Source organism: Balaenoptera musculus, chromosome X (genome assembly GCF_009873245.2).
Source record: "Balaenoptera musculus isolate JJ_BM4_2016_0621 chromosome X, mBalMus1.pri.v3, whole genome shotgun sequence".
NCBI lineage: Eukaryota > Metazoa > Chordata > Mammalia > Artiodactyla > Balaenopteridae > Balaenoptera > Balaenoptera musculus.
This window is the reverse complement of record NC_045806.1, coordinates 108,648,913-108,672,782: the sequence shown is the minus strand read 5'-3', so window position 1 is coordinate 108,672,782 and position 23,870 is coordinate 108,648,913. Positions and strand designations below refer to the sequence as shown.

The 23,870-nt window shown below is 44.3% G+C and overlaps 1 protein-coding gene across 2 annotated transcripts in view; it reads left to right on the top strand.

Moving 5' to 3' along the window:
- Positions 1-7,403: 7,403 nt before the first annotated feature.
- ZDHHC9 (zinc finger DHHC-type palmitoyltransferase 9) overlaps positions 7,404-23,870 on the top strand; it is a 32,096-nt gene continuing 15,629 nt past the window's right edge. Inside the window, exons 1-4 of one of the 2 annotated variants that reach the window (XM_036840431.1) lie at positions 7,404-7,595; positions 7,953-8,020; positions 9,207-9,508; positions 19,486-19,646. In XM_036840431.1, coding sequence (XP_036696326.1) covers positions 9,342-9,508; positions 19,486-19,646 — 328 coding nt within the window. In that variant the 5' untranslated portion in view covers positions 7,404-7,595; positions 7,953-8,020; positions 9,207-9,341. The remainder of the gene's footprint in view (positions 7,596-7,952; positions 8,021-9,206; positions 9,509-19,485; positions 19,647-23,870) is intronic. The other variant, XM_036840432.1, reaches the window with a different exon arrangement.

Sequence of the window (23,870 nt, the reverse complement as noted above, 5' to 3'; positions counted from 1 at the left end):
ACTTTTAAAAGAATCTCTCTAGCTGCTGTGTTAATAATAGACCAAAAGGGGGCAAGGGTGGAAGCAGAGAGACCAGTAAGGGGAGTGTTGTAATAATCCATTTTGTCTAAATGATACGTCCTTCCTTGGTTGACCAGGTCTAGACATCGTCCATCTAGTGACTTCCTGCTCTAATAAATGGAGATTTAGCTCACTTACACTGCAGCAACCACTTCTCTCTTCCTCCTAATACATCACTCCTTTTAGTTCCTCTATTTAATTCCCTTCCCAACAGACAACCATTTTAATGCGTATCTTTTTGTTTGCATGTCTTTTTTGGTTATCTTTGTGCCTTTATATAAGACACATAAATCTCTATTTCTTGTTCCATCATCTATAGATCGAATCTCTTGAGTCTATACTTTCTAAAATTAGAATATTAGTGCCTCTACGCATCCTTCCACCTCCCCTAACTTCATCTACCTTTCAATTTCTGTACCCTATGCTTCTTCATTGTTTGTTGACATTTACTTTATACTTTGTAATCATAATTAAGTTTCCGGTGATTGTCTCTAGGTTGGATTCCAAAGGTTAAAAACCGAAAAAGATAGTGTTTGTCTTATTACAGTTGTAGAGTTTTCAGTGTAAAGCCAAGAATTGGGCCTTGATTACATTTTCATGTTACAACTTCCATCAATTATTCTATATCACTCCATGTTCTAGTTGTCTTCATTATTGGAAAGTGGCATTTTTGAACAGTTTTGTATTTTCCTTGAATTTTTTTTTGGCCTAGAACAAAACTTTATTTAAAATTTGACTTCCTATGTAGGTCCTTCCTTAACAATTATGATTCGTGATAAGTAGAATTTAATGAGTAAAATTATGGTTTTTAACATGTCAGACTTCAGATTTTTCAAATGCTGAATAGAACTTCCCAAATAAATAGGAGCTGTTTGTTTTCAGTCCCATCGAAAACTACCTTAATGATGAATTGTGTATGAATGTCTTTTTTGAGCTAAAAAGGGAAAATAAAGTACCTCCAAATCATTAGGTAAAACTATAGAAGAAAAATGTTGTTGATTTGGGGTAGGAAAGGCCTTCTTAAATAAAAATTGCAAATATAAAAAAAAAACTTTAGCAAATTTGACTAAATTAAAATTTAAAACTTTTACACAAGATATCTTAAAGAGAAGTGATAAAATAGGAGAAAAAAATGCAATATGTGTCAAAGAACTGATTCAAAATTTACAACAAACTCCAATAAATCAGCAAAAATGACACCAAAAGGTAAAAAATTTTTTAAATGAGAAGCAGATATATATAAGAAATTTTTAAAACAGGAAATAAAAATGGTCAAAAGACACATGAAAAGATGCTCTACCTCACCAATACCTGGAGCAATTAAAACGAGATACAAGGGCTTCCCTGGTGGTGCAGTGGTTGAGAATCTGCCTGCCAATGCAGGGGACACGGGTTCGAGCCCTGGTCCGGGAAGATCCCACATGCCGCGGAGCAACTGGGCCTGTGAGCCACAACTACTGAGCCTGCGCGTCTGGAGCCTGTGCTCCGCAACAAGAGAGGCCGCGACAGTGAGAGGCCCGCGCACTGCGATGAAGAGTGGCCCCCGCTTGCTGCAAATAGAGAAAGCCCTCGCACAGAAACGAAGACCCAACACAGCCATAAATTAATTAATTAATTAATTAATTAATTAATTTTTAAAAAAAACCAAAAAACGAGATACAATTTCTTAACCATCGACTGGCAAACAACAAGTGTTGTTGCAGGGAGGAAATGCCTCTTTTGTCCGTTGCTGGCAGGTGAATACGCAGGAGGCTTTGTATTTTCCTTGAATTTTTGATTGCCTTTTTTTTTTTTTTTTGCTGTGGGTCGATTAAACATATGCTGTCTTTACCATATCTCTGCTATTTTCCAGCTTTCTCATTTTGTCTAGTGCTCAGAATAAATTCTATTTGTCTAGAAGCCCACTTCCTGTGTTAATTCTATCCAATTCTTCACATTTTCACATTTGATCCATGGACTTCTTGTACAGATTTTGTTTTTCTTGGCGTTTCTTCATTGCCTCTTTTTAGATTATTTCTTGCATTCTGTGCCTTTATTGTATCTTCAGTTTTCCTAGCTCTTAATCATACCATCTCTTTTGCCAACTTCCCTTTTTCCTGGATGCCTCTTTTTATGTTCTGTATGGTGTTTTTCTGGGCTGGTTGGTTCCAATATCAGCCTTAGTTTTTGTGTGTTCAGTCAATACCGTTTCCTCCAATTTCTGTCTTCCAGACATTTGTGAAATATACTGTCATCTAATGCCCCTCTTCTCTTCTTTGTTATGAGCTTATGCCTTTTTAATCCCTTTACTATAATTCTAATGGTGTCTTAGGAGAGAGTGGATATAAATGCATGTGATCATTCTGCCATATTGAATGAGAGGTATACAGCCTTATAATAATTTTTTAAATCTTTCTAAGTCCTAAAATTAATAATACTCCTTGCAACTAATTCAGACATGAAAGAAGTGTGTAAAGTAAAACTTAAAAGTTTGTTCACCACTCTCACTCCTCAGAGGTAACCACTGTTCAGTAAATATCCTTCCAGACTTTTAAAATAAAATATACATACATAAAATCATACACTTACACACACAAAATGTTTTTTTAAATTTTGTAAAGTTTGGATTTTATAAAAGTTTAGACACTTGGTTTTTAAACTTAGTATATATTGGGCATACTTGATGTCATTTTTTAATGTAAAATCTTTATTGAAATATATACACATACAGGAAGGTGACAGTCTACTCCTTCCTGTGTATACAGTTAAAGAACTTTTTGTTTGCTAACTTTTGCAATGACAAACAATGTTATAGTGAACATCTTTGTACATATATCTTTGAACATATGTGCTAGTATTTCTCAATAGAAGTAGGATTGTTGGGTCAATGGTTATATAATGTAAAAATATTAAGAGATACTACTGAACAGCCTTACTGAAAGATTTTTCCAATTTCCTCTTCTATCAACAGTATTTGAGAGGGTACACCCTTCTGAGGCATGCTCTCCTTAAAAGGTTGGAGACTCTGCTGTGCGTGGTTGAGAATTGGACTCTGCCCTGTTTCATGTTTATCTTTAATGACTTCACATGAGCTGGTCTTTTCTTGCTTAGAATATTTGAAGTTCCTTAGAGCCTGGGATCATGTCACTTACTTCTTTGGTATTTCCCATAGTGCCTAGTACAGGCTGGGCAAACTGTGGGTGCTTGACACATACTTAACGATTGACTGACCGATAAACCAGTTTATAGTTTTGGGCTACACAATCCCTTGAGGTCAGCTCCTGGAATGAGAAGGCTGGGCAGAGTGGGAGGCTAGGGCTGTGCTGGGTCAGTATCAGATGCTCTCACTTAGACATCAAGTTTAGACCATAATCTAGGAACCTAAACTGTGAGCACCTAGCACAATTCCTGGCTCAGGGATTAATAGAGACCTTAATAAATGGTCTCTATTGATGTCATTATGACTCCTGTTTAGTGAGAGGGTAGTCTTAGGACTAGTGTTGAGGGCTCTGGCACAGCATCTAAAATCATTCCTGGTGGAGTCAGAAATCCACAATCTAGAGATGAAATAAAATTCAGAACCAGCGAGAGCAGACAGGCATCAGAGGCAGAAGCAGCGGCTGGGTTTGAGCAATTTAGTTGCATTGTGATAGCACCTTCCCTGTCACCCCAGGCAGTTTTTATTGGACTTTTTGTATGTTTGGCTTTCACACGGTGGCATCTTTAAGGTGCTTCTCAGTCTCTGACAGGAGCCAACAATCCCAGCACAGAGATGTGAACACAGAAGGTGTGTAATGAAAGAGATGCCATTGATCTCTCACCTGTTGAAACAAATGATGTGGAGGCAATATTGAGGATTCACTTGAGGTGATGGTGCTACAGAACAGCCATTCCACTAGACCAAGATTACATCCCAAGCTTTTCCCAAGCAGCAGTAAGTTTCCCCGGGGATTGAGAAACTAAGTGGCCAGTCAGATAAGGATTAATTTCAGTGACGGATTTAGAGGGTCTGTAAACATGCGGCACATGGATGACAAGGGTTCGACAGAGTGAAGAATGGGTCTCCTTCTTCTTACCTTTCTCCCCCAAGTCAGCAGTGCAGGTAAAGGAGGGAGGTGGGAAACGGCAGTTACCACCGACGTCATTAGAACATACAACATTGGTTGTGTTTCTCCTATATGCCAGACATTTAGCACACACACATTACCTCCAATCCCCTTTATCACTCTATGAAGTGGGCATTAGCTCTATTTTACAGATGAGGAAATTGGCTCAGAAAGGAGAAATTACTTGCTGTAGTTTACACAAGCTACTAAGTAGCAGAGCCAGGATTTGAACCTGGGTCCTTCTGGCTGTAAAGCTTTGGAGCTTTCTACTATGCATACCATCATGTCTCTTCTGCATCAGTGATAGCAGCCCGGGCGTCAGGGAAACAGCTGTTGCTTAAGAACACTAGTTGGTCATGTGTGGACAGGGTGTCCGTGGTTCTCTCCTTTGTTCATCAATTCATTCTACAAATATATGTTTATTTATAGCCGGAAAGTAAGGAGAGGAGAGCAGGCCAGGTAGGTGAGGTGGGAAGGGACACTTGTGTGGGGAGGAGAGCAAGGGGCATGGAAGGGTTGAGGCTAAAGTAAACAGAGAGAAAAAAAAAGGGCCAACAAGAGTTGACCGCAGGATGCGGACTAAGTTTTGGGGTCTGTTCTTGGATACAGTACTGAAGGGGTCTCTGGGTGTTTACAGAAGAGATGTCTGAAGCAACACTAACAGGCAAGCTGCAACCCAGTGGTGGCACTCAGGATCTGAGGCTGTTCAGACAGCACTTTACACCTACACGCCATGAACACACACTCACACAGGAACCATCAATATGGAGACAGGTGTTTTTAAACAAGCACACCAGAATATATGTGACCGCACAGTAGAAGCCTAGACCTTTATTCCATACTGTTTCGAGTGCTCACCATGTGACTGTAACTCCCTTCAAAGGAACCAACACCGATTTGGATGCATGAAGTCTAGAGATTTGTGGAAGAGCAAACAGAAAAAAGAAAGAGAAAAGAAAAAAACGACGATCTTAGTTTATAGTCACAGTGTAGTTGGGTGTGTGTATTAAGACTTTCGGGATTATAGAAAACGATGTAATGACATAGAAGGAATTGGTATGGAATGTTTGTTCATATACATTTTCCTTATTTTTCTTTTAAAGGTGAGCACAAATAATAATAGATTGTAATAAAGCAAGCCTGACCTACACAGCCACTTAATCCCAGAGGGAATGTGACCCAGAGGAGGGAGGGGCAGAGCTCAGGAATGTGTTGCCGGACACATTGATTCCAGGACGCCCCGGACTTCACGTGCACCTGAGATGTGGACAAAGTATGTTTGGATGCTGTGGAGGTTTCTTTTTGTCCGCTCCCCAGTCAGGAGGATGGCAGCTGGGGTGACTGTGCCACTCCTAAGGGCATCTGGTGTACACAGGCTTGGGAATCCAGGGGCCTGATGGGGCTGAGGGACGTTCCTCTCCCTTCCATACCAAGTGTGTGCAATACCAGCAGCCTCCAGGATTTAAAGGGGAGAACTGGAGGCAATGATACTCATCATAAGGTTCATAAAGACTAAACCGATGATTATAATCAGCATGAGTGCTGGGGAACAATAGAACCTTTATAAAGACATACTTTCCCCTACAAATTAATTATAACACATCTCTCTCATAAGAGAATTACCTAGTGATTTTTTTTTTTGGCTGTGTGGGTCTTCGTTTCTGTGCGAGGGCCTTCTCTAGTTGCGGCAAGCGGGGGCCACTCTTCATCGCGGTGCGCGGGCCTCTCACTATCGCGGCCTCTCTTGTTGCGGAGCACAGGCTCCAGACGCGCAGGCTCAGTAGTTGTGGCTCACGGGCCCAGTTGCTCCGCGGCATGTGGGATCTTCCCGGACCAGGGCTCGAACCCGTGTCCCCTGCATTGTCAGGCAGACTCTCAACCACTGCGCCACCAGGGAAGCCCACCTAGTGATTTTTTAATCCTTTAAAATTTTTGATTGAAGGGTGCCATGAAAGTGTCAAATGTAACTATCATTAGGTAGCATTTTGCTTCATATCATGTGGGACCCAAATCCTGTAAAAGGAGAAATAGTTCTTGACCATGCATGTGGTCCTTCAACTAACACAAAAAACTGCTGTGGGAAGAGCTTTGGCAGTCTCTTTTGTATTCATTGCAAATACCTTCACCCTAGAGAAACTTTATTCAAGCTCAGGAAAATAGCTGACAATCTGGGCACTCTCCCTAACCGTGTGACAGGTAAGGAAAGGCCACCTTCAGCCCTCTCTCATATTTCCCGTTATATTTGGAAGCCAAGAGCCATCCTAGTGGAAACAGACCTAGTGTCTTTTAAAGTCTGTTGTATAATATTGATACCATGGTTCTCAACTGTTTTCCCCACTCCAATCTTACTCTAAAGGATGCCACTCACTCAGATGAGTAGCAGTGGCTCATCATGGTAATAACTGCCCTGCTGAGGAAGGTGACAGAAGGAAAGAATCAATGTGGTTGGTGGGTGGAGATTCTGCCTTGGATCCCCGCTCCCCGCTCTCCCCGCCCCGCCCCCCGCCTCATTTTCACAAGCTCTTCAAATCTAATACGAATTTACAAGCATTTTGGGGCAATCTTTACTTCATTATCTACCTGAAAGAATTTACGTCCTGTAAGTAGAGTTTCTCTAAACTCATCACTGTCAACTTTTTGTTTACGACACTGCAAAATTATTCTATTCTTGGGGACAGTTATCCCTTTCAAGTTCCTTTTTACGTTTGTTTGTTTTGTTCTGAAAGCCTTAGAGATGCAGGCCAGGGTGACTGGGACAGAGGTGGGGTCCCTACCTAGTGAATAGGACTTGGGAGGCAGGGGACTTGTTTTTACGCCGGTAAAGAGTAAAATCCCGAGTCACAGTTGATTTCATGCAAGTAGGGCTGGAGAGGCCCAGGGAGGACCTAGTTTGGGGTGAGCACCGGGATCTGTGAGCCAGTGTTGCTCCAGCGTCTCACGGTACGTGTGGGGGGGAGGCAGGTCCCCTGTCCCTCCTGGTCCCATTGGCACTACCCTTCACCCCAGTCTCTGCGGAACTATATTAATAGAAGGCGACACTTCACACATTGGCGCTCAGACCCCAAAGGGAGTCTGGCAATGGCTTGGCAGGTGGGCACGAAGCCGGGAGATGGGTGGGGGAGTGGGGCGGAGGCATCGTCGAGCGGCGTTTGGCTCAGCCAATGGTAGTTCGGGGCAGGGGTGGCAGAGGCGGAGGCACCGAGGCGGATCAGCCAATGGAGGGCGAGCAACTACTGGAACGACCTGGTGACGTGAGGAGCGTTCCATTCGCCCAGCGGTGGGCGGTTGCCACAGCTGGTTTAGGGCCCCGACCACTGGGGCCCCTTGTCAGGAGGAGGCAGCCTCCGGGCTGGGGAGAAGCCGCTGCCACCTCGGGCGGCCGACGCGGTCCCCTGGGACAGTGCACTTCCTGGCCTCGGTTCCCGGCCGAGTTCGGTCTCCGGGGTTCAGGTAACAAGGGGTGGGGGTGGGGGTGGGGGTGGGGGTCTCCGGGGTTCGGCTGCGTGGTAAGCTACCGCTCCCTCGGCTGCACCGGGACGCGCGGACCCTGGGTCTCTTCTTCTCGGCTAGGCAACTGCCGAGCCCCTGGCCGGGGGTGACTACACGTGGCGGGGCGTGTGTGAGTGTGTACGAGCGTGCGGAGGTGGCGCTCGTCCCAACCTGCCCGGGGCGGTGGTCGGCGGCGTGGCCGAGGCAGGGCGGGCCTCCCGAGGCCGCGCCCGCCGCCCGCCCGGGACTCCGGCCTCGGGCCCCGTGCCGCTGGGCCGGTCGCTGGTTCTTGACGGATTTTGATCTTTGTTCTCCCAGGCCCGGCTCCCCTTCCTGGTCTCTCTTCTCTCGCTGGGCCGGTTTATCAGGAGAAGATTATTTTCCAGGTTAGTTTTACACAAAGGAAGTGTTCTCTGTACCTCTGGTGCCCCCTCCCCTTTCCCAAGCCTTCCACCTTCTCCTTTCCCTGCTCAGTTCCTCGTCTCTCTTGGGACCCTTACCCTCTCCAGTCCAGGAATGATTTCGAGTTGGTTGTTCCTCATCAGTCAGTTGGGCTGCAGGCTTCCGCCTCATTCTTGCCAGCGCGGGGCATGTGGTATCAGTAAATAGAGGCCACAGCACCGCACCTGAGAGGAGGAGAAGGGTGGCAGTGGCGGAGAAAGGCTGGGCCTGGGGATTCAGGATGCTAAGTGGAGATGGTACTTCTGAAATGTCCCAGAAAGCACCTTTATGACTTTTCTTGACTGCTGCCGTGCCCCCCTCCCGCCCCTCCTCCCCCCAGCCATAGCAGAACCTCTCCTGCTTAAGTCAGCCTTTCACCTACAGGTCTGTGATGTGGTTTCATTAAGATTCCCACAAATGTTAGGCTAGACCAGCAAGGTTGGTTCATTTCCCGGACTCAGGAAGTTAGGGGGGTTTGATTAGGGGAAATCTGTTTTGAGTAAATACAACCTGGGTTTGTGTACAGAGTGTCCACAACCTAGCTCTGCCAGAGGATGACTTGTTCCCTGGTGTGATTCACATTTGAGTGGCTAATTGGAGAAAGAAGGCGAAGAAGTGGAGGAGGGGTGGGAATGGCTCCTTAAGGACAAAAACTCTCCTATTATTTTTAGAGTCCTCTTTGTGATGATTATAGAAGAATATGGTATAGTGGAAAGTTCCCTGGACTTAAAGTCAGCAGACCTGTTTTCTTGGCTTAGCTTCGTGGCTTTGTGACCCTGGAGAAGTTATCTCCCCTCTTCGGTCTTCACTTTACTCATTTCCAAAACAAAGTAATTGGGCCTATCAACTACAAAATCCCTTCTAGTTCCAAGGTTCTATGATAATCACATCATCAGTATTATATTGGAAGTAAAGGGGTATATTTAAGGAGATATGCTAGCCCCCTTCTCTTTTTGAGAACCTTTAACCTTTTCTTCTTTTAGGGGACAAAAACAGATTGGAAATAAACTCTCCCATTTCTTCACCCCCATCCCTTCAAGTGGTGCTCATCTTTCTGCCTCTGGGAAAGGAAGATTGAACTGCATTTTCTTGTTCCTGCCTCATTTTTTTTTTTTTTGTGCTTTTTCTTAGGGCTAGAAATTGGACTTCTGATGATGTTTGACGCAGCGGCAGCAATAGCAGGCAACGTGATTTCAAAGCTGGGCTCAGCTTTTGTTTCTTCCCTCTTGTAATCACAAAACCCATTTTGGACCAGGAATTCCAATCATGTCTGTGATGGTGGTGAGAAAGAAGGTGACACGGAAATGGGAGAAACTCCCAGGCAGGAACACCTTCTGTTGTGATGGCCGCGTGATGATGGCCCGGCAAAAGGGCATCTTCTATTTGACCCTCTTCCTCATCCTGGGGACGTGTACACTCTTCTTCGCCTTCGAGTGAGTTTCCATTGAGTAGAGTTGCCTGATTATGGTTCCCTTGGGTCCAGGGGAAGAACCTTCTTTCTGGAGAGTTTGTGGCTAGTCCTTGGATGGCTGTCATTGTCCTCTTGGGCAATGTCTATAGGTCATGCCAACTGAATTCATTGCTTTGAGCTTATAGCAGAGTATGTGCCTCCTAAAAAGACCAAGACCTTTGATACCAATTTTATAGCACTGATTTGGGGCCACCCCTGGAACACTTGGGAAATAAAAGAGTTTGTCTTTATTACTCACCTCCCCTTTTCAGTGTTCTCCTTAGGTGCTTAGTGACAGACTGCCTCTTCCCTACCCCTCCCGAGCCTAGGGGCACTCCCCATGGTCATAACTCCACCCTGAAATACTCACTTATTCTGTTATTCTGGGTCCTATTTCGTTAGGGCTCAGCTCTCAGCTAGCTGTTAAATTGAAAAGCCAACTGAATTGGGAACCTGCAGATTGGTTCCAGCCTCAGCTGTGCCACAGTCTAGCTGTGTGTGTGGCACATATGTGCTTATTAAATGTGAGTTGCTCTTTCTTTCACTCAAAATCGCTCAACATAAACAACTCTCTATTCTGTGTGTGCCTGATACCAGCCTTGGAGTTATTTTTTCTGTGCTGTGATAGCTAGTACTAGAGCCACTGTTTGAAGTCTGTGTAGGTCACTGCTCAAGGGAAGCGGCCAGTTGGATTCTAGGGTTCTGTGGCGTGACTCCTGGGTATGCTGAGAATGCTGTACAGTCTAGGGGTGGGAGTAATGCTAATCGGTTTGGGATTACAGTATTATGAGGAAGGCCTTGAGGAGCCAAGAGGTGTGTTTGTGAACTGTGAACCACACCTAATATGAGCCTGCTACAGTTCCTGTGCTCCGGTGACCTGGAAATGGAGCTCCCATGAGGGGGTGTGGCCATGGGACGGAGGACGGGGCTTCTTGGCCAGACTTTGTGGGTAATTAAAATGAGCTCTGGTCTCTTGGGGCTCATTTTTGTCTTTCTTCTATAAGGGCTTCAGGCTTACCCAATGCATCAAGAGTGATTTTTTTTCAGGCTGCTTTACCGGACTTTTTGATGGTTGCAGCTGGCTTGAGTAACAGCAGAGGAAGGAGAGGGACGTAGTTTATAACAGGGCTAGGAAAGTAAGGTCAGAGGACCTCTTTGTCAAAGGCACTTCTGTTGCTGCTATTGCTGCTGACTTTGTAAAGTATTTGGCAAAGTCAGACACTTTGATGTTGGCTTCTTAGCTGCTTTCCAGTCTGAGTTTCATGGCTGAGTGTGTGTGTGTGTACCTGTGTGTGGTACAAGTGAGCGTGTGCAGGTGGGCAGGCATATGCATAACATTTAAAAAAATGTTTCCCCACTCCTCACCCTTCTCCAAGTTTTCTTTGCTTTATTCCTGCCTTGCTTCTTTTTGGAAGTGCAGAGATGAACTCTGCTTTCTAGCATTCTCACTCCTTCCTCTGTTGAATCACTAGCTCTTTTTGCCACCCTCCCTGCCCCGCCCAGGGGTAAATTGTTGTGGTTGGAACCATTCAAAACAGAGATGAGATTTGTTTCTAGACCCTGAGTGAGCTGGTAATTCTGGGCCCAGGAAACCTCTGGTTTTACTGGCCAAGGGAACTTGAAATTTGGAGCTACTGGCATTTGGCCCTTTTTGCATCTGGGAGCCAGACAGAGTCTGATATGGATCTGTTCCACTTCGGCCCTGAAGGCCTCTGAAGAAAACTGCCTGTGGGATGAAGCTTGTAATTAGCCAAGTTACTGTTTGACAGAGGCAGGTTGGGTTTTCTACCAAGATGACTTTTTCCCCCAAGTTATTTCTTGCGCTTTGCCCTCAGATATGAAGGGTGAGGTTGTTTGTAAACTGCCCTGGGTTCCAGCTGTCTGTGGGGTAGAGTAAATATTTTTGAGGGTAGGGCTGGGGGAGGGAGTAAGAAGGCCGGAGGGGAGAAGGAAGTAAACGTGTTAGCTGAGCAGTGGAATGGGGAAGTCTACATCTGACCAAAGGGGAGAGGACCCTGGCAATGAATCCTGTTTTTACTGAGAATGGTAGAATCTGTGTTTGTGAACGTGCATGCATCTGTCTGTCATATGCAGACACACAGGCACTCTAGGTGGCGGCTGCCTTGAGCCTAACCAATGACAGGCTGTACAGAGGACACCAGCATGCCTCTGAGGAAGGAAGTTTCTTTCTGGTCGACCTTTTTCTTTGGGGTCTATAATTTACTACCAACCACGTGGTGATGGATAGGGTTTGGGGGCAGAACATGGGCTCCTTCGCTAGTATGAGAACTTAGGGAGACCTCAAGAAATCAGCTGATCTAGCCCCCTGCCTTCAGGCAGTTGAGGATGTCTGAACCACCAGTGACAAAGGACTGTCTCTTTTCATCTTTAAATTGTCTAGGAGCGTAGACTATACATCCCCTGGCTGCTGCATTTTGGCCTTGAGGAAGAAAGTTCAGATCTTGAGGCACATCTGGACCTGCATTTTAGTAACAGCGTCCTGCTTGCAGCAGGTGCATAGGAACGAGTGCGAGGTGATTTATAACCACCCATGGCACAGCCCTGGGTCAGCCAGATGGCTTGAGAAATCTGGTCAGGCGTGTGGGCGCCCCTTGATGAAAAACATGCAGTGTTAGTAGTGCCAGTGGACATCTTTTTATTTTTGGATTTTGCCTTTACACGTTTAGATTTCTCAAAGGAGGGCCCTGTAATTTTCAGTGGACAGACAGTAGGTTGAATACGTAAAATGAAAAAAGGTGGTCCATCCAGGAGCGAGTTAGCTCTGTATTGTTAGAGAAGTGTTTCCAAAGAAGCTGGGTAGCCATCTCTCAGGGCTGCTGTCACAGAGTGGATTCCTGCCCAGGATGGGAAATTGGGCTAGATTATCACTAGGCCTCTTGCAACTCTTAGAGTCTGAAATTCTATATAACTCTTGTGTCTGTCTGGAAAATTCAAATACACACACAGAAAAGGAGGGGATAGAAGATTACTAGTAGGTAGCTGTATTTTAAATGTAATTGTATCTATAGTAAATGTCTTTGAATTTTGAAGCAGGGTGTAAATTGTACGGTGCTTCAAAAAAAGAATTTCCTTGCAAGTAGAGATTATCATACTAAGTGAAGTAAGTCAGAAAGAGAAAGATGAATACCATATGATATCACTTATATATGGACTCTAAAATGTGACACAAATGAACCTATCTACGAAACAGACAGACTCAGGGACATAGAGAAGAGACTTGTGGTTGCTGGCGGGGGTGGGGTGGGGTGGGGAAGGGATGGAGTGGGAGATTTGGGTGAGCAGATGTAAGCTTGTATATATAGAATGGATAAACAACAAGGTCCTACTGTACAGCACAGAGAACTATATTCAGTATCTTATGATAAACCATAATGGAAATGAGTATAAAAAGAAGAATGTATATATAACTGAACCAGTTTGCTGTACACCAGAAATTAACATAACATTGTAAATCAACTATACTTCAAAAAAATACTTTAGTAAAAAAAAAAAAAAAAGAACTTCCTAATGTATTCTTAGGATGAGGTATTTAGGAAGTGTGAGCTTTGAGCACATGAACCGTTCTCAGTCCTTTCTGCCCAAACCCTGTCCAGCTTGTGTGATGAACACATAGCAAACAGCTTGGCCGGGAATGTCAGGACACTATAGCAGAATGACACTGACAACCTGTGAGCTGTCCAGCTACTGAAAGGCTATTGTGGTATTTAGTCAAATTCAACTTCCTCATAAAGCTTGGGGAAAGGACCAAGTGCACTGTGTTCTGGAAGTGGCTTCCTAGCTGTGTCTTTTAACGTTGTGACCAGATCACTAGTGGGGTCGAGGTCCTGAGACTTCTCTTGTGGCAAGAATGATTGTGTGACTCTTGACCCCTGAAGTAGAAGTAATTTGCTGCTATGATCAGTGCTTATGCCTCACTGTGCTGTATCTAGAGGAAACCGTATCAAAGGCACTATCAAACCCTGTTGGACTGACCCTCCTGGGTGCTCCTGATGTACAGAGGAGTCATTGAATTGGATGAACTGACAAAGGTTTTGTAGCACTGCTTAGTAATTGTCCCACTTCTAGCCTATTCATATTCTACCTCTTTTTCAAGTCCCTTCTTGAGTCTTCCTTCCTTCATGAAATTTTTCTAGTAATTTCTGCATTCTCAGAGTCCTGAGAATGTACATACCAGTCATTTAATACGTAATTATATGACATTTTTTATATTTCTGAATTCTGTGGTGATTACACTTCGAGCTCTTTCAATGTCAGGGACCATCTTCTGTGTCTGTGTGGCCCCCACAGTGCCCCCTGCCAGGCCTTTCGTAGAGCAGGTGATGAATAAATGCTGCTGAATTGATACATTCTGGATGCACTTAAAATGTAACAGTCTTGACTCACAGAATCATAGAGTGATAGAGCCGGAGGGGGCCTTGGAGACTATCCCCATCCTTTTGCAGGTGACGAAACCAAGTCTGCAGAAATGGGGTTATTTCATCAAGATCGATCGGCCAGCCAGTGCCTTTATATGACACTACTTTTCATCTCATTGTTACTTTTTGAATACGGAATCCTGAAGACGCGCAGATTACTGAAGATGTGCATAGTGCCAAATGCTGGACCGGCATATTCTGGGGTCTTGCTAGCTAGTGTTTGTGTTACCTTAGTGGACTCCAGGTTATTTTGGCCTCCCTAGCCCATGCTCCTAGAAAACGAAGGCATCTTTGTGGAAAACTGACAGCGTTCCAGCATGGCATTCTGGTAGCCTTGCAGGGACAAGGGAGCCCATGTGTAAGTGTGAACTTAGCAAGTAAGCTTTGTGTGTTACAAGAGATTATCACTGCCGTCGCTGCTCCTAGTCCCTGCTGCCAGGGTGAGGACAGCTCGGAGAAAACTTAAGCAGTGTGTGCTCTCTACCATGTTACTCTGTGTGTGATGGTGATGAGAGGGACACCATGTCCCCATGGACAGGAGCAAGAGAAGAGGCAATCTGATAACAAACTTAGCAGGTTTGAGGAGACACAGGGCTAGGTAGACCAAAGCCAGACTCTGACATGGCAGAATATCTGTGCCTATAGTAACAAGGTCCAGGTTCCTGAATTCCTTAGGTGAGATTAGGAAGAGGAAAAAGTGACTTTATCATGATCTCTAACCAAGAGAGTATTCTCTGGAGAGCTGCTCTGTGGAGGTTCAGTCTTGTGCTTATCCCGCCCAAGATTCTGTCTGTGACTTGGCCAACCAAAGACAGTTTTAGAAAGGCATCAATCTGTTAACAGTACTTAGCTAAACTCAACTTCCTGATAAAGCATGTCCCCTGGAGAAGGATTGAGTCATGTCTCCTGAACAGTGTGCTTTCCGTTAACAATTCTTTACGGTTCTGTCATTCAGAATTCATCTGTATATTTTCAGCCTCTACTACCTTTTGTGGTAATGAGTTTCACACTGTCAGTCTCCACTGAATGCGTCTCCCATCTTTTGAGAATGAGTCTTAATTGAGTATAGTGATCGTCTATTTTAGGAAAAGTGAGCGCGAAGAACAGGGATGTCCCTAGCATGCCTATATCAGTTGAGATGTTTATTGAGGGAGAGGAGTCCTAAATCTTCCTCCTCAGAGATGCCAGAAGTGGTATTGTGTTTAAGAACAAAAAAAAGGCATCTTATGCCTCTTGCAATAACAAGAGGCTAGTGAATTCAGGGTAATGAGGGAGATGTGTCTGGAATGGAGCAAGGAGGAGGCAAGAACCTTATGATAATGATTAGATAAGGCCAGTTAAAGGAGGGCCTCGGAATACTGGCCTGAGGAGTTGGGGGCTTAATATAATAGGCAGCAGGGAATTGTTCTAAGTTCTTGATCAGGAGGATATTATAATTGAAATTTGTTATATTTGTTATAATTGAAATGTGAAATTTATTATTATAACTGAAATTTGGCAACTACTTAGCGGGTTGGCCTGGATAGAGATTTTGGCCTTCCTCAGTGAGAGGATGGCTCATTGCCTCACAGTTGAAAAGGTCCCTCTTTGGCTAATTTTCCCCATTGCTCCTGGAGCAAAACAGGGTTATGCATTTTCCTTTGACCTTCACATAGCAGTAAATCTGGAGGCTGATACTAAATTATGTTTTTAGTGTCCAAGGAAACTTTTTCCCTCGTAGCAGACTCTGAGTGTCATCAGAAGAATGTTGAACCAGTCTTATGGGGGTTGTACATGTTTACTGTGCTCTAGAGGTAGGTCATATGTAAAAGGACAGACAGCCGTCCGTATCAGGGAGGACTTATAGCGAAGGCTTATTTCTGTTATCTGGGATCAAGGGCCATTATGGGGTTCTAACCCTTGGGCCATTCCTGCTGTTCCAAGTACAGCTCTTCCTTAAAGCCAACCTTAATGGCTGCTCTGGGAGCAGTTTCAAGCAGCCATCAGCTTCCCAAGAGAGCTCTTCTCTGACCACTTACAGTCCTTAGAGTCGGACTCACCATGTGAACACTTGATTATTGGTCTTATCTTATTTAGCTGTTTCATATGTTAGTTATGTTTTCCTCAACAAAATTAACTCCCGTTTCTCTTCTTCTTCATTTGTTAGACCCATAAATACTTGTTGGCTGATTGATTGCATTGATAAAAGGACAACAACAAAAAACACAGCCAGAAAGCTATTAGGGACACTTAGAAGCAGAGTACAGAACACCAGTCCACCCTGCCAGTCTGTGAGGCAGCCCTGCCATGGAATCTGTCTGGTTTCTTACCAGCTCCCCTCATGAATCTCTTTTGAGTTTTTTCGTGTGAATTGAAGTCTGTGTCATTAGCATTGTCCCTCCAGTGAACGCTAGTGTGCTAGGGATGGGGGCTGGGACATGACACACCAGCTCAGCCTGGCACTGCTGGTTACTGCTGGTCAGTACCACCATGTGGCCCATGAGACATGTGGGAGTCCTGTCGTCTAGTCCAGCTACGGAAGCTTGAGGCCAATCAAGACGTTGGTAGAGGATGGCTTAAAATGATGATGCCTCTTCAGGTGGCAGAAATGAAGACTTAGTGGGCACATGGTTGCATTTATAAGATTCACAAGGGAGAAAAGCAACTTCTAACCCCCTGGTACTCTGAAGACAAAGGAGAGTTCTGTGTCAAGAAGTGTATGGTTATCATTATTCGTATCGATATAGATGGAAAGTACTACGGGGTTTCAAGAACAGCTTATATTTGTGGATGACAGATCCAGTGTTTCACTAGGACAAATTCGTGATGCTTGAGGATACTCCTGACTTTTGAGGTCGATACTGGGAATTACCCCCAAATCTTCACATAGCTTATTCCTATACAAGACAGATCTCTAGCTTACTGCAATTATGGGACTGACCTAGGTGGGTATTAAAGACAGACAGATGGGTTGTAGTTCACAGTGGTCTTAGCCACTGGCTCTCTTATTTCCTCTTATTCGGGGTAGAAAGGCCTGCGGGTCCCACATCTGCCTTGCCAGCCACACCCACTCACTAGTGACAACTGGCTGCCAGTATCCTTGTCTCTGGAGAACAATACAATGGGCCTGTTGTGTACTTGTTGACATACAGAGTGGATTGTTTTAGCAGGTGCAGATGATAGTCTGTGTGGAGATTACAGAGACATTTATCCTTAATGGCGTAGTGTAATTGAAATCTAAGTTGTCCTTTGTCCGGTCAACAAGCAGGTGTTGAAATGGGACTTAGTTAAGCTTGGTCCTTCTGTGCATGGGGGCGACATTAGTATGTGTGTGGGGGGTGTGTGTGTGCGTGTGTGTTCTACCTTCTCTGTATCTTTTCCCTCTAATAAAACAGTTTAAACTCCCTTAGGTGGCCAATCAGATGGCTCTGATTTTTCTGAGGGTTTTCGTTGGAGACTATACACCCAGGGCAGTTTGAATCCTGGAGACGTCACTTCTTTGTTTTCAAGAGTGATTTGAGAGATGGGCAGTGACGAAGAAGATGGCTGTTTTCTGTCAGCGTGGTAATTTCATTTGGCTTGTTTGTGAAACGGAGCCTCGTGATTCTCCCGTGTCCCTTTGGGTCCCTGATAAGTGGAGGTGACTTTTCTGAATTCCCTTCTTAATTATCTGTACCAGTGAAGGGGAACAGTGGAAAAGAGGGTAATCCACAAGCTAGTGATATGCAAGGACCTTCATTACCCTGAACTCAGCCAGATCCTACCCTTGGCTTTTAGGAGAAGGAAGAAAATCTTACAAAAGCAAGCTAAAACCGAGGATTTTATTAAAAAACAAACGAGCAGGCAAGCAAACAAAAAGCCACAGAAATCATTTTGCAAGTTCACTCCGTATGTTCACCTTCGTGGCAAACTGCTCAGTAAGTTGGTTTGCACTCCCCATGCAGTCGTGTGTGTGGCACGGAGGCAGGGGGAGGATCTCATGGGGATTGTTCCAAACCTGCAGCGAAGGTACAACCCAGGGTTAAACGTTTACTCTGAGTGGACAGCAGCTTGCTTAATCCCTATGCAGATGACATAAGCCTTTTTCCTTAGCTTACTTTCCTCACTCTGCCTCTGGTCCTTGCTCATCCACTTATAGTCTGCCTCCAAGAGAAGATGTCTATGTTGAAGGAGGAAATATGCCTCAGGAGGAGGAGAGTAAAAATAGGTCAGTGGTAACTCTCATCACGTATTTCCATTTATTTGGTTTGATACTCAGTTCAACTCGACAAGTATTTGTTGATAGCCTCTTTGTTCTCATACTTGTATTAGGCTCTGGGAGATAGAGAACCGTGATGATAATGTTAATAGCTGACATTTACTTAGCGTTTACTATGTGTCAAGGGCAGTTCTAAGCACTTTATTTCTATTCATGCATTTGAACCACACAACCACCCTATGAAATACTGTCATTATCATCCTCATTTCACAGATAAGGAGACTGAAGTTAACTCAGTTACCCAACTAGGAGCTGGTAGAGCCAGAATTCAAACCCAGGCATTCCCACTTCTAAAAGACAAGGTTCTTGCTCTTATGAAGTTCAGTTGGGGGAGTTGAGGTCAACATAGTGAAAAACAGTGCAGTTTAGGATAGGCCTTTGGAAGAGCCAAGACCTCGCTAAATCCCAGATTCTTCAGCTATTATAGATGTAGTGTGAGAAGTGGATGCTGTAATGCGCCTGAAGAGCTTAGTGCATATGGTGTGTGCTCAATAAATTGTGGCTGCGATGATGACAGTGACGGCATTGATGGCTTTGGATCTGAAAGACGAGTAGAGCGGGGATATCCAGAGAGAAAGAGGAATGGCCTTCCAGGTGAATTATGGAAAGAGGGGAACAAACATGATGTTGAGAAGGGGTGCTAAGGAGATACAGTTTTCTTATTCCCTTGCTTATGGTCACTAGTCACCTACTGGCTCAGCTCTTTGAGGAAGGAAGAGGAGTGAGTGGATGTTGCAGAGTCAGTCAGCAGCCCTGAAGCTTTTCACTGGCCTTCAAGCACGCTGGACATACCGTCTATCTGACACTGGGACTCTGCTTCATGACTGGTCCTCATCTTTTCTTCCCCCTCCTTGAGCTCAGGCCTAATGCCAGATGAGTGGGTATGAATAGCTCTAGACATTCCCAGAGTGAGAGCAACCTATGGTGCTTACAATCCAGGTTCAGTTGGGTCCCTGACCTGAACAGGTATGAGCCTTTGCTGAGGTACAGAGGAAATGTGACCCCCAGCAGGCTGATGGGAGGGACTGGGCTTGAGGGTAGCGGAGGTTCCTTAGGCTATCTTCTGTATGTTATAGGTGGCATCAATCAATGAAGTATTTGTTGAGCGCCTAGAATGTGCAGAACCAAATGTTAGGACTTTTCAGTAATTCGAGAGAAGTAAAAAATATGGTCCCTGCCCTTGAGGTACTATAATTTTGTTGTGGAGATCAGATTGACATACCGGTAACAATTCCAGGTCAATATAGGGTAGGAATAACTAGATGTTCAATTGCTTGCTTTCTTCAGATGCCGCTACCTGGCTGTCCAGCTGTCTCCTGCCATCCCTGTGTTTGCTGCCATGCTCTTCCTTTTCTCCATGGCTACACTGCTGAGGACCAGCTTCAGTGATCCTGGAGTGATCCCTCGGGCCCTACCAGATGAAGCAGCTTTCATAGAAATGGAGATAGGTGAGTTTTCTAACCAGCTGGCAAGATATTGTACAGTGGGTGGCTTTGATTAGTAAGGGAATGGAATCATAATTGTAGTTGCAGACTAATAATCACTTCTAGCCTTTTCCCTCTGAGATCCTGAATCTGAGATCATTACCACCCTGTGAAGAACGTGAACTTCATTCTTCCCTGTTCTGGGTTGCATTTTAGGAGGGATTTCCTACCAAGGTCCTGCTGCACTGTTCCCAAGAGGATTTTTTAAAAAACTTTTTGGGGGTCGTCAACTCATTTGATTTTTTTTTGTATTTATTTAATTAATTTATTTATTTTGGCTGCGTTGGGTCTTTGTTGCTGTGCTCAGGCTTTCTCTAGTTGTGGCGAGCAGGGGCTACACTTCACTGTGGTGTACGGGCTTCTCATTGCGGTGGCTTCTCTTGTTGCGGAGCACAGGCTGTAGGCGCGTGGGCTTCAGTAGTTGTGGCACGTGGGCTCAGTAGTTGTGGCTCACGGGCTCTAGAGTGCAGGCTCAGTAGTTGTGGCGCACAGACTTAGTTGCTCCGCGGCATGTGGGATCTTCCTGGACCAGGGCTCGAACCCATGTCCCCTGCATTGGCAGACGGATTCTTAACCACTGTGCCACCAGGGAAGCCCAACTCATTTGATTTTTTTCAAAATTATTTATTTATTTATTTATATTTTTGGCTGCGTAGGGTCTTAGTTGCAGCACGCGGGATCTTTTGTTGCAGTGCGTGGGCTTCTTTCTAGTTGTGGCTCACAGGTTTCTCTCTAGTTGTGGCACACGGGCTTCTCTCTAGTTGTGGCGTGTGGGCTCCAGAGTGCACAGGCTCAGTAGTTGCGGCACAAGGGCTCTCTAGTTGTGACGTGCAGGCTCCAAAGCGTGTGGGCTCTGTAGTGTGGCACACGGGCTCCAGAGCACGTGGGCTCAGTAGTTGCAGCACGCGGGCTTAGTTGCCCCGCAGATGTGGGATCTTAGTTCCCCGACCAGGGATCAAACTCGCGTCCCCTTCATTGGAAGGTGGATCCTTGACCACTGGACCACCAGGGAAGTCCCTCATTTGATTTTCTTGATGAAAACTATAAACCTCTTCATAAAAATATTCTTATATGCATCACATACATACAATTTTGGATATAATTTCAGGGATTCATAGATCTTTTGAGGCACATGAGTGGGTTTCTAACCAAGAATTCCTGCTGTAGGGGAACACACAAGATGAGAGGGGACAGGAACCATTGGGAATTCTAGGAATGGTAAAGGAAGTGGTTACAGGCTAATCACAGTACAGTCTGCAGCTCAGGGTAGGGCTCTTTGGGACAGAAATGAAGAGCTACACTAACCAGGAGCCAGGGTGCCTTCATGAATTGAAGCAGAGCATCCCAGGACTCGAGGAGGGGAGCTCCTGGGAGACTCCTGGAGCTCACACTGGGAAAGAAGGCTCTGATGCCAGTTCTAGGAGGGACTGGGAGCCCACCAGATCCAACAGTGGTGCCTACCTAAATTGTTCTCAAATCTGGTACCCAAGTAGCTCGAGTCAGCATCCAGGCCACGTACAGTAGAAGAAAGGGACCCAGGACTTGTAAGACGAAAAGCTGTACCAGTGGAGCACCAATCTGTGGTTAGCCTTTAGTTCTTTCAGGTGCTTTGTTGTTGTTGTTGTTGTTTGTTTGTTGGGATTTTAATATTTTATTGAATTAAAAAGACACAAACACATTGGGGTTCTAATAGGTATTATATTTATATATTATTTTTGAGAGAATTTACATTTGTATAATTATTATGTATAATTATCCCCAAGAAGATAGTACATCTTTCTGTATTTTTAGACTGAATTTTGTGCCCTTTAATAGAATTTTTATACTTTTTTTTAACATAGTTTCTATACTTCTCATATTGAGTTTATTCCTGTTTATATGCATGCTATTGTCAAGGAAATATTTTCTCCCAGTTCTAGTTGGTTTCTTTTTTTCCCCCACAGTTTTATTGAGATATAATTGGCATATGACATTGTGTAAGTTTAAGGTGTACAACGTTTTGATTTGATACTTTTTCAGGTTGCTTTGAAGGCTTCCAGCTTTTGTATTTCTTTTGTTTATTTAGCTGTGTTTATTTAGCTTCTTAGTGGATTTCTTTTTGAAAAATTTCAGCCTGTTTTAGTTGCAGTAAGGGGACATAGATTTGTGCACATCTGAGCTCAGACTACTTAGGGGTGGGGAGAGGGTGGGAACTGTGGGAAGGAAACAGAGGCGAGGTGTGTTGGCGCAGCTGGAGTTGGGGGAGACCTGGACTAGTTAGGAGCAAGATAGGAAGGGACAGTTGTGAGTGTAGTCTTTTCTCTCTCTGGGTTAGTCTTTTGTCGTCCTCTTTCCATCACGTATAGAGAAACTGAAGGTCAAGGCAGTGCCTTGACTTGATCTTGCCTCTCACAGCAGGCTGTTAGCAAGGTTAGCTCTGTTTTGCCAGATTGCTGGGCCCAGGGCCCAGGCTTGAGCTGTCAGGTTGTTACCTCTGCATTTAGCATGTTTCTCTCAATAGTAGAGTGCGTTCTTGAGTTCATACGTATGTTTATGTTAGCAAGTTTTTGTCAACTTACATTCAGCCCTGTACTGGGTATGCTGTGGGTAGGGGCTGGGTGGGGGAGAGAAGAAGGCATGTGGTTGGTTCCCTTGCATCATAGCGTGCCTCATGGGCAGGGAGAGCCTTGAACTCTCTCCCAGGTGCCCTCATGTAAAGCACATGCAGAGGAATGTTAGGGTGGCATGCTGGTACTTATATCATCCTCTAATGAATAGCTATCCCCATTCTTTTAAGACTTGTGTCACACTGTTATTGTTTGATTTCACAGCATCCACCCCACTCCGCAAAAAAAGGAAAAAAGTTCCATATGGCAGATATTTTTAAAATCAAAGTGAATTGAAAAAATATTCTGTTTTTAGAATTATCCTGCACAGCAAGGGTGCAATGAGACAGGCACTCTCATATGCTGCAGATGGGCGGGTGTGCAAATTGGTACAATCTGTCTCGGAAGCAGTTTCGCAATAAGTGATATGGGCTTTAAGGGTTCATACCCTTTGAGCCAGTAATTTCACTTCTCTCAGGATTAGCTAAAGGAAATAATCAGAGGTTTACACAAATACTTGTAGAAGGATTTTTAATGCATCATTTTTTCTTTTTCCTAGCTATTTTAATGACAGCAACTTCATATATTACTGCTCAGACTTCAACATGCTTTTCTTTTTTTCTTTATGTTTTAGAAATTAATTTTAACACATGAACATATTCTTGAGGAAGGGAGGAGGGGATTGGGATTAGGGTGGAGATCAAAGGGGACTTAAGCTTTGTCTGTAATGTTTTAAGTTTTTGCATGCAGCATCATTTAAATAGCAAAATACCAGAGGCAACTTAAATGCCCAATAACATGAATTGGTTAAATAAATTACAGTACATGCATATGATAGAACACTGTATTGCCAATAATGATGTTTTCGGAAAAAAAATTAACAACCATGGAAAAATGCTTACTGTATAACGTTAAGTGAAAAATACAAGGTATAAAATTGTATCTAAAATATAATCTCAAATTTAAAAAATCATGAATGTTTATTTATTTGTTAAGAGTAGAAGGAAAGGGACTTCCCTGGTGGCACAGCGGTTAAGAATCCGGGTGCCAATGCAGGGGACACGGGTTCGAGCCCTGGTCCGGGAAGATCCTACGTGCCGTGGAGCAACAAAGTCCGTATGCCACAACTACTGAGCCTGCGCTCTAGAGCCCGCGAGCCACAACTACTGAAGCCCACGCGACTAGAGCCTGTGCTCTGCAACAAGAGAGGCCACTGCAATGAGCAGCCCACGCACCGCAACGAGGAGTAGCCCCCGCTCACCGCAACTAGAGAAAGCCCGCGTGCAGCAACGAAGACCCAATGCAGCCAAAAATAAATAAATAAATAAGTAAAAATTTATTTAAAAAAAAAGAGTAGAAGGAAATATACCAAAATGCATAAATATCCCTGAGTTGAGAGACCATCAGTGATTTTTTTGTCTTCTATTCATATTTTCTGTTGTTTCCAAATTTTTTACAATAAGCATGTATTACTCTTATTTTTAGATAATTGTTTTTCTGATTCTAAATATTACCAGTCTTTTTTCATGCATATATTTTACTTTTGCAAGGTAAAATCCTTTATACATGCTTCTTTTTAGCGTACATTTTCATTTTTCAGTAT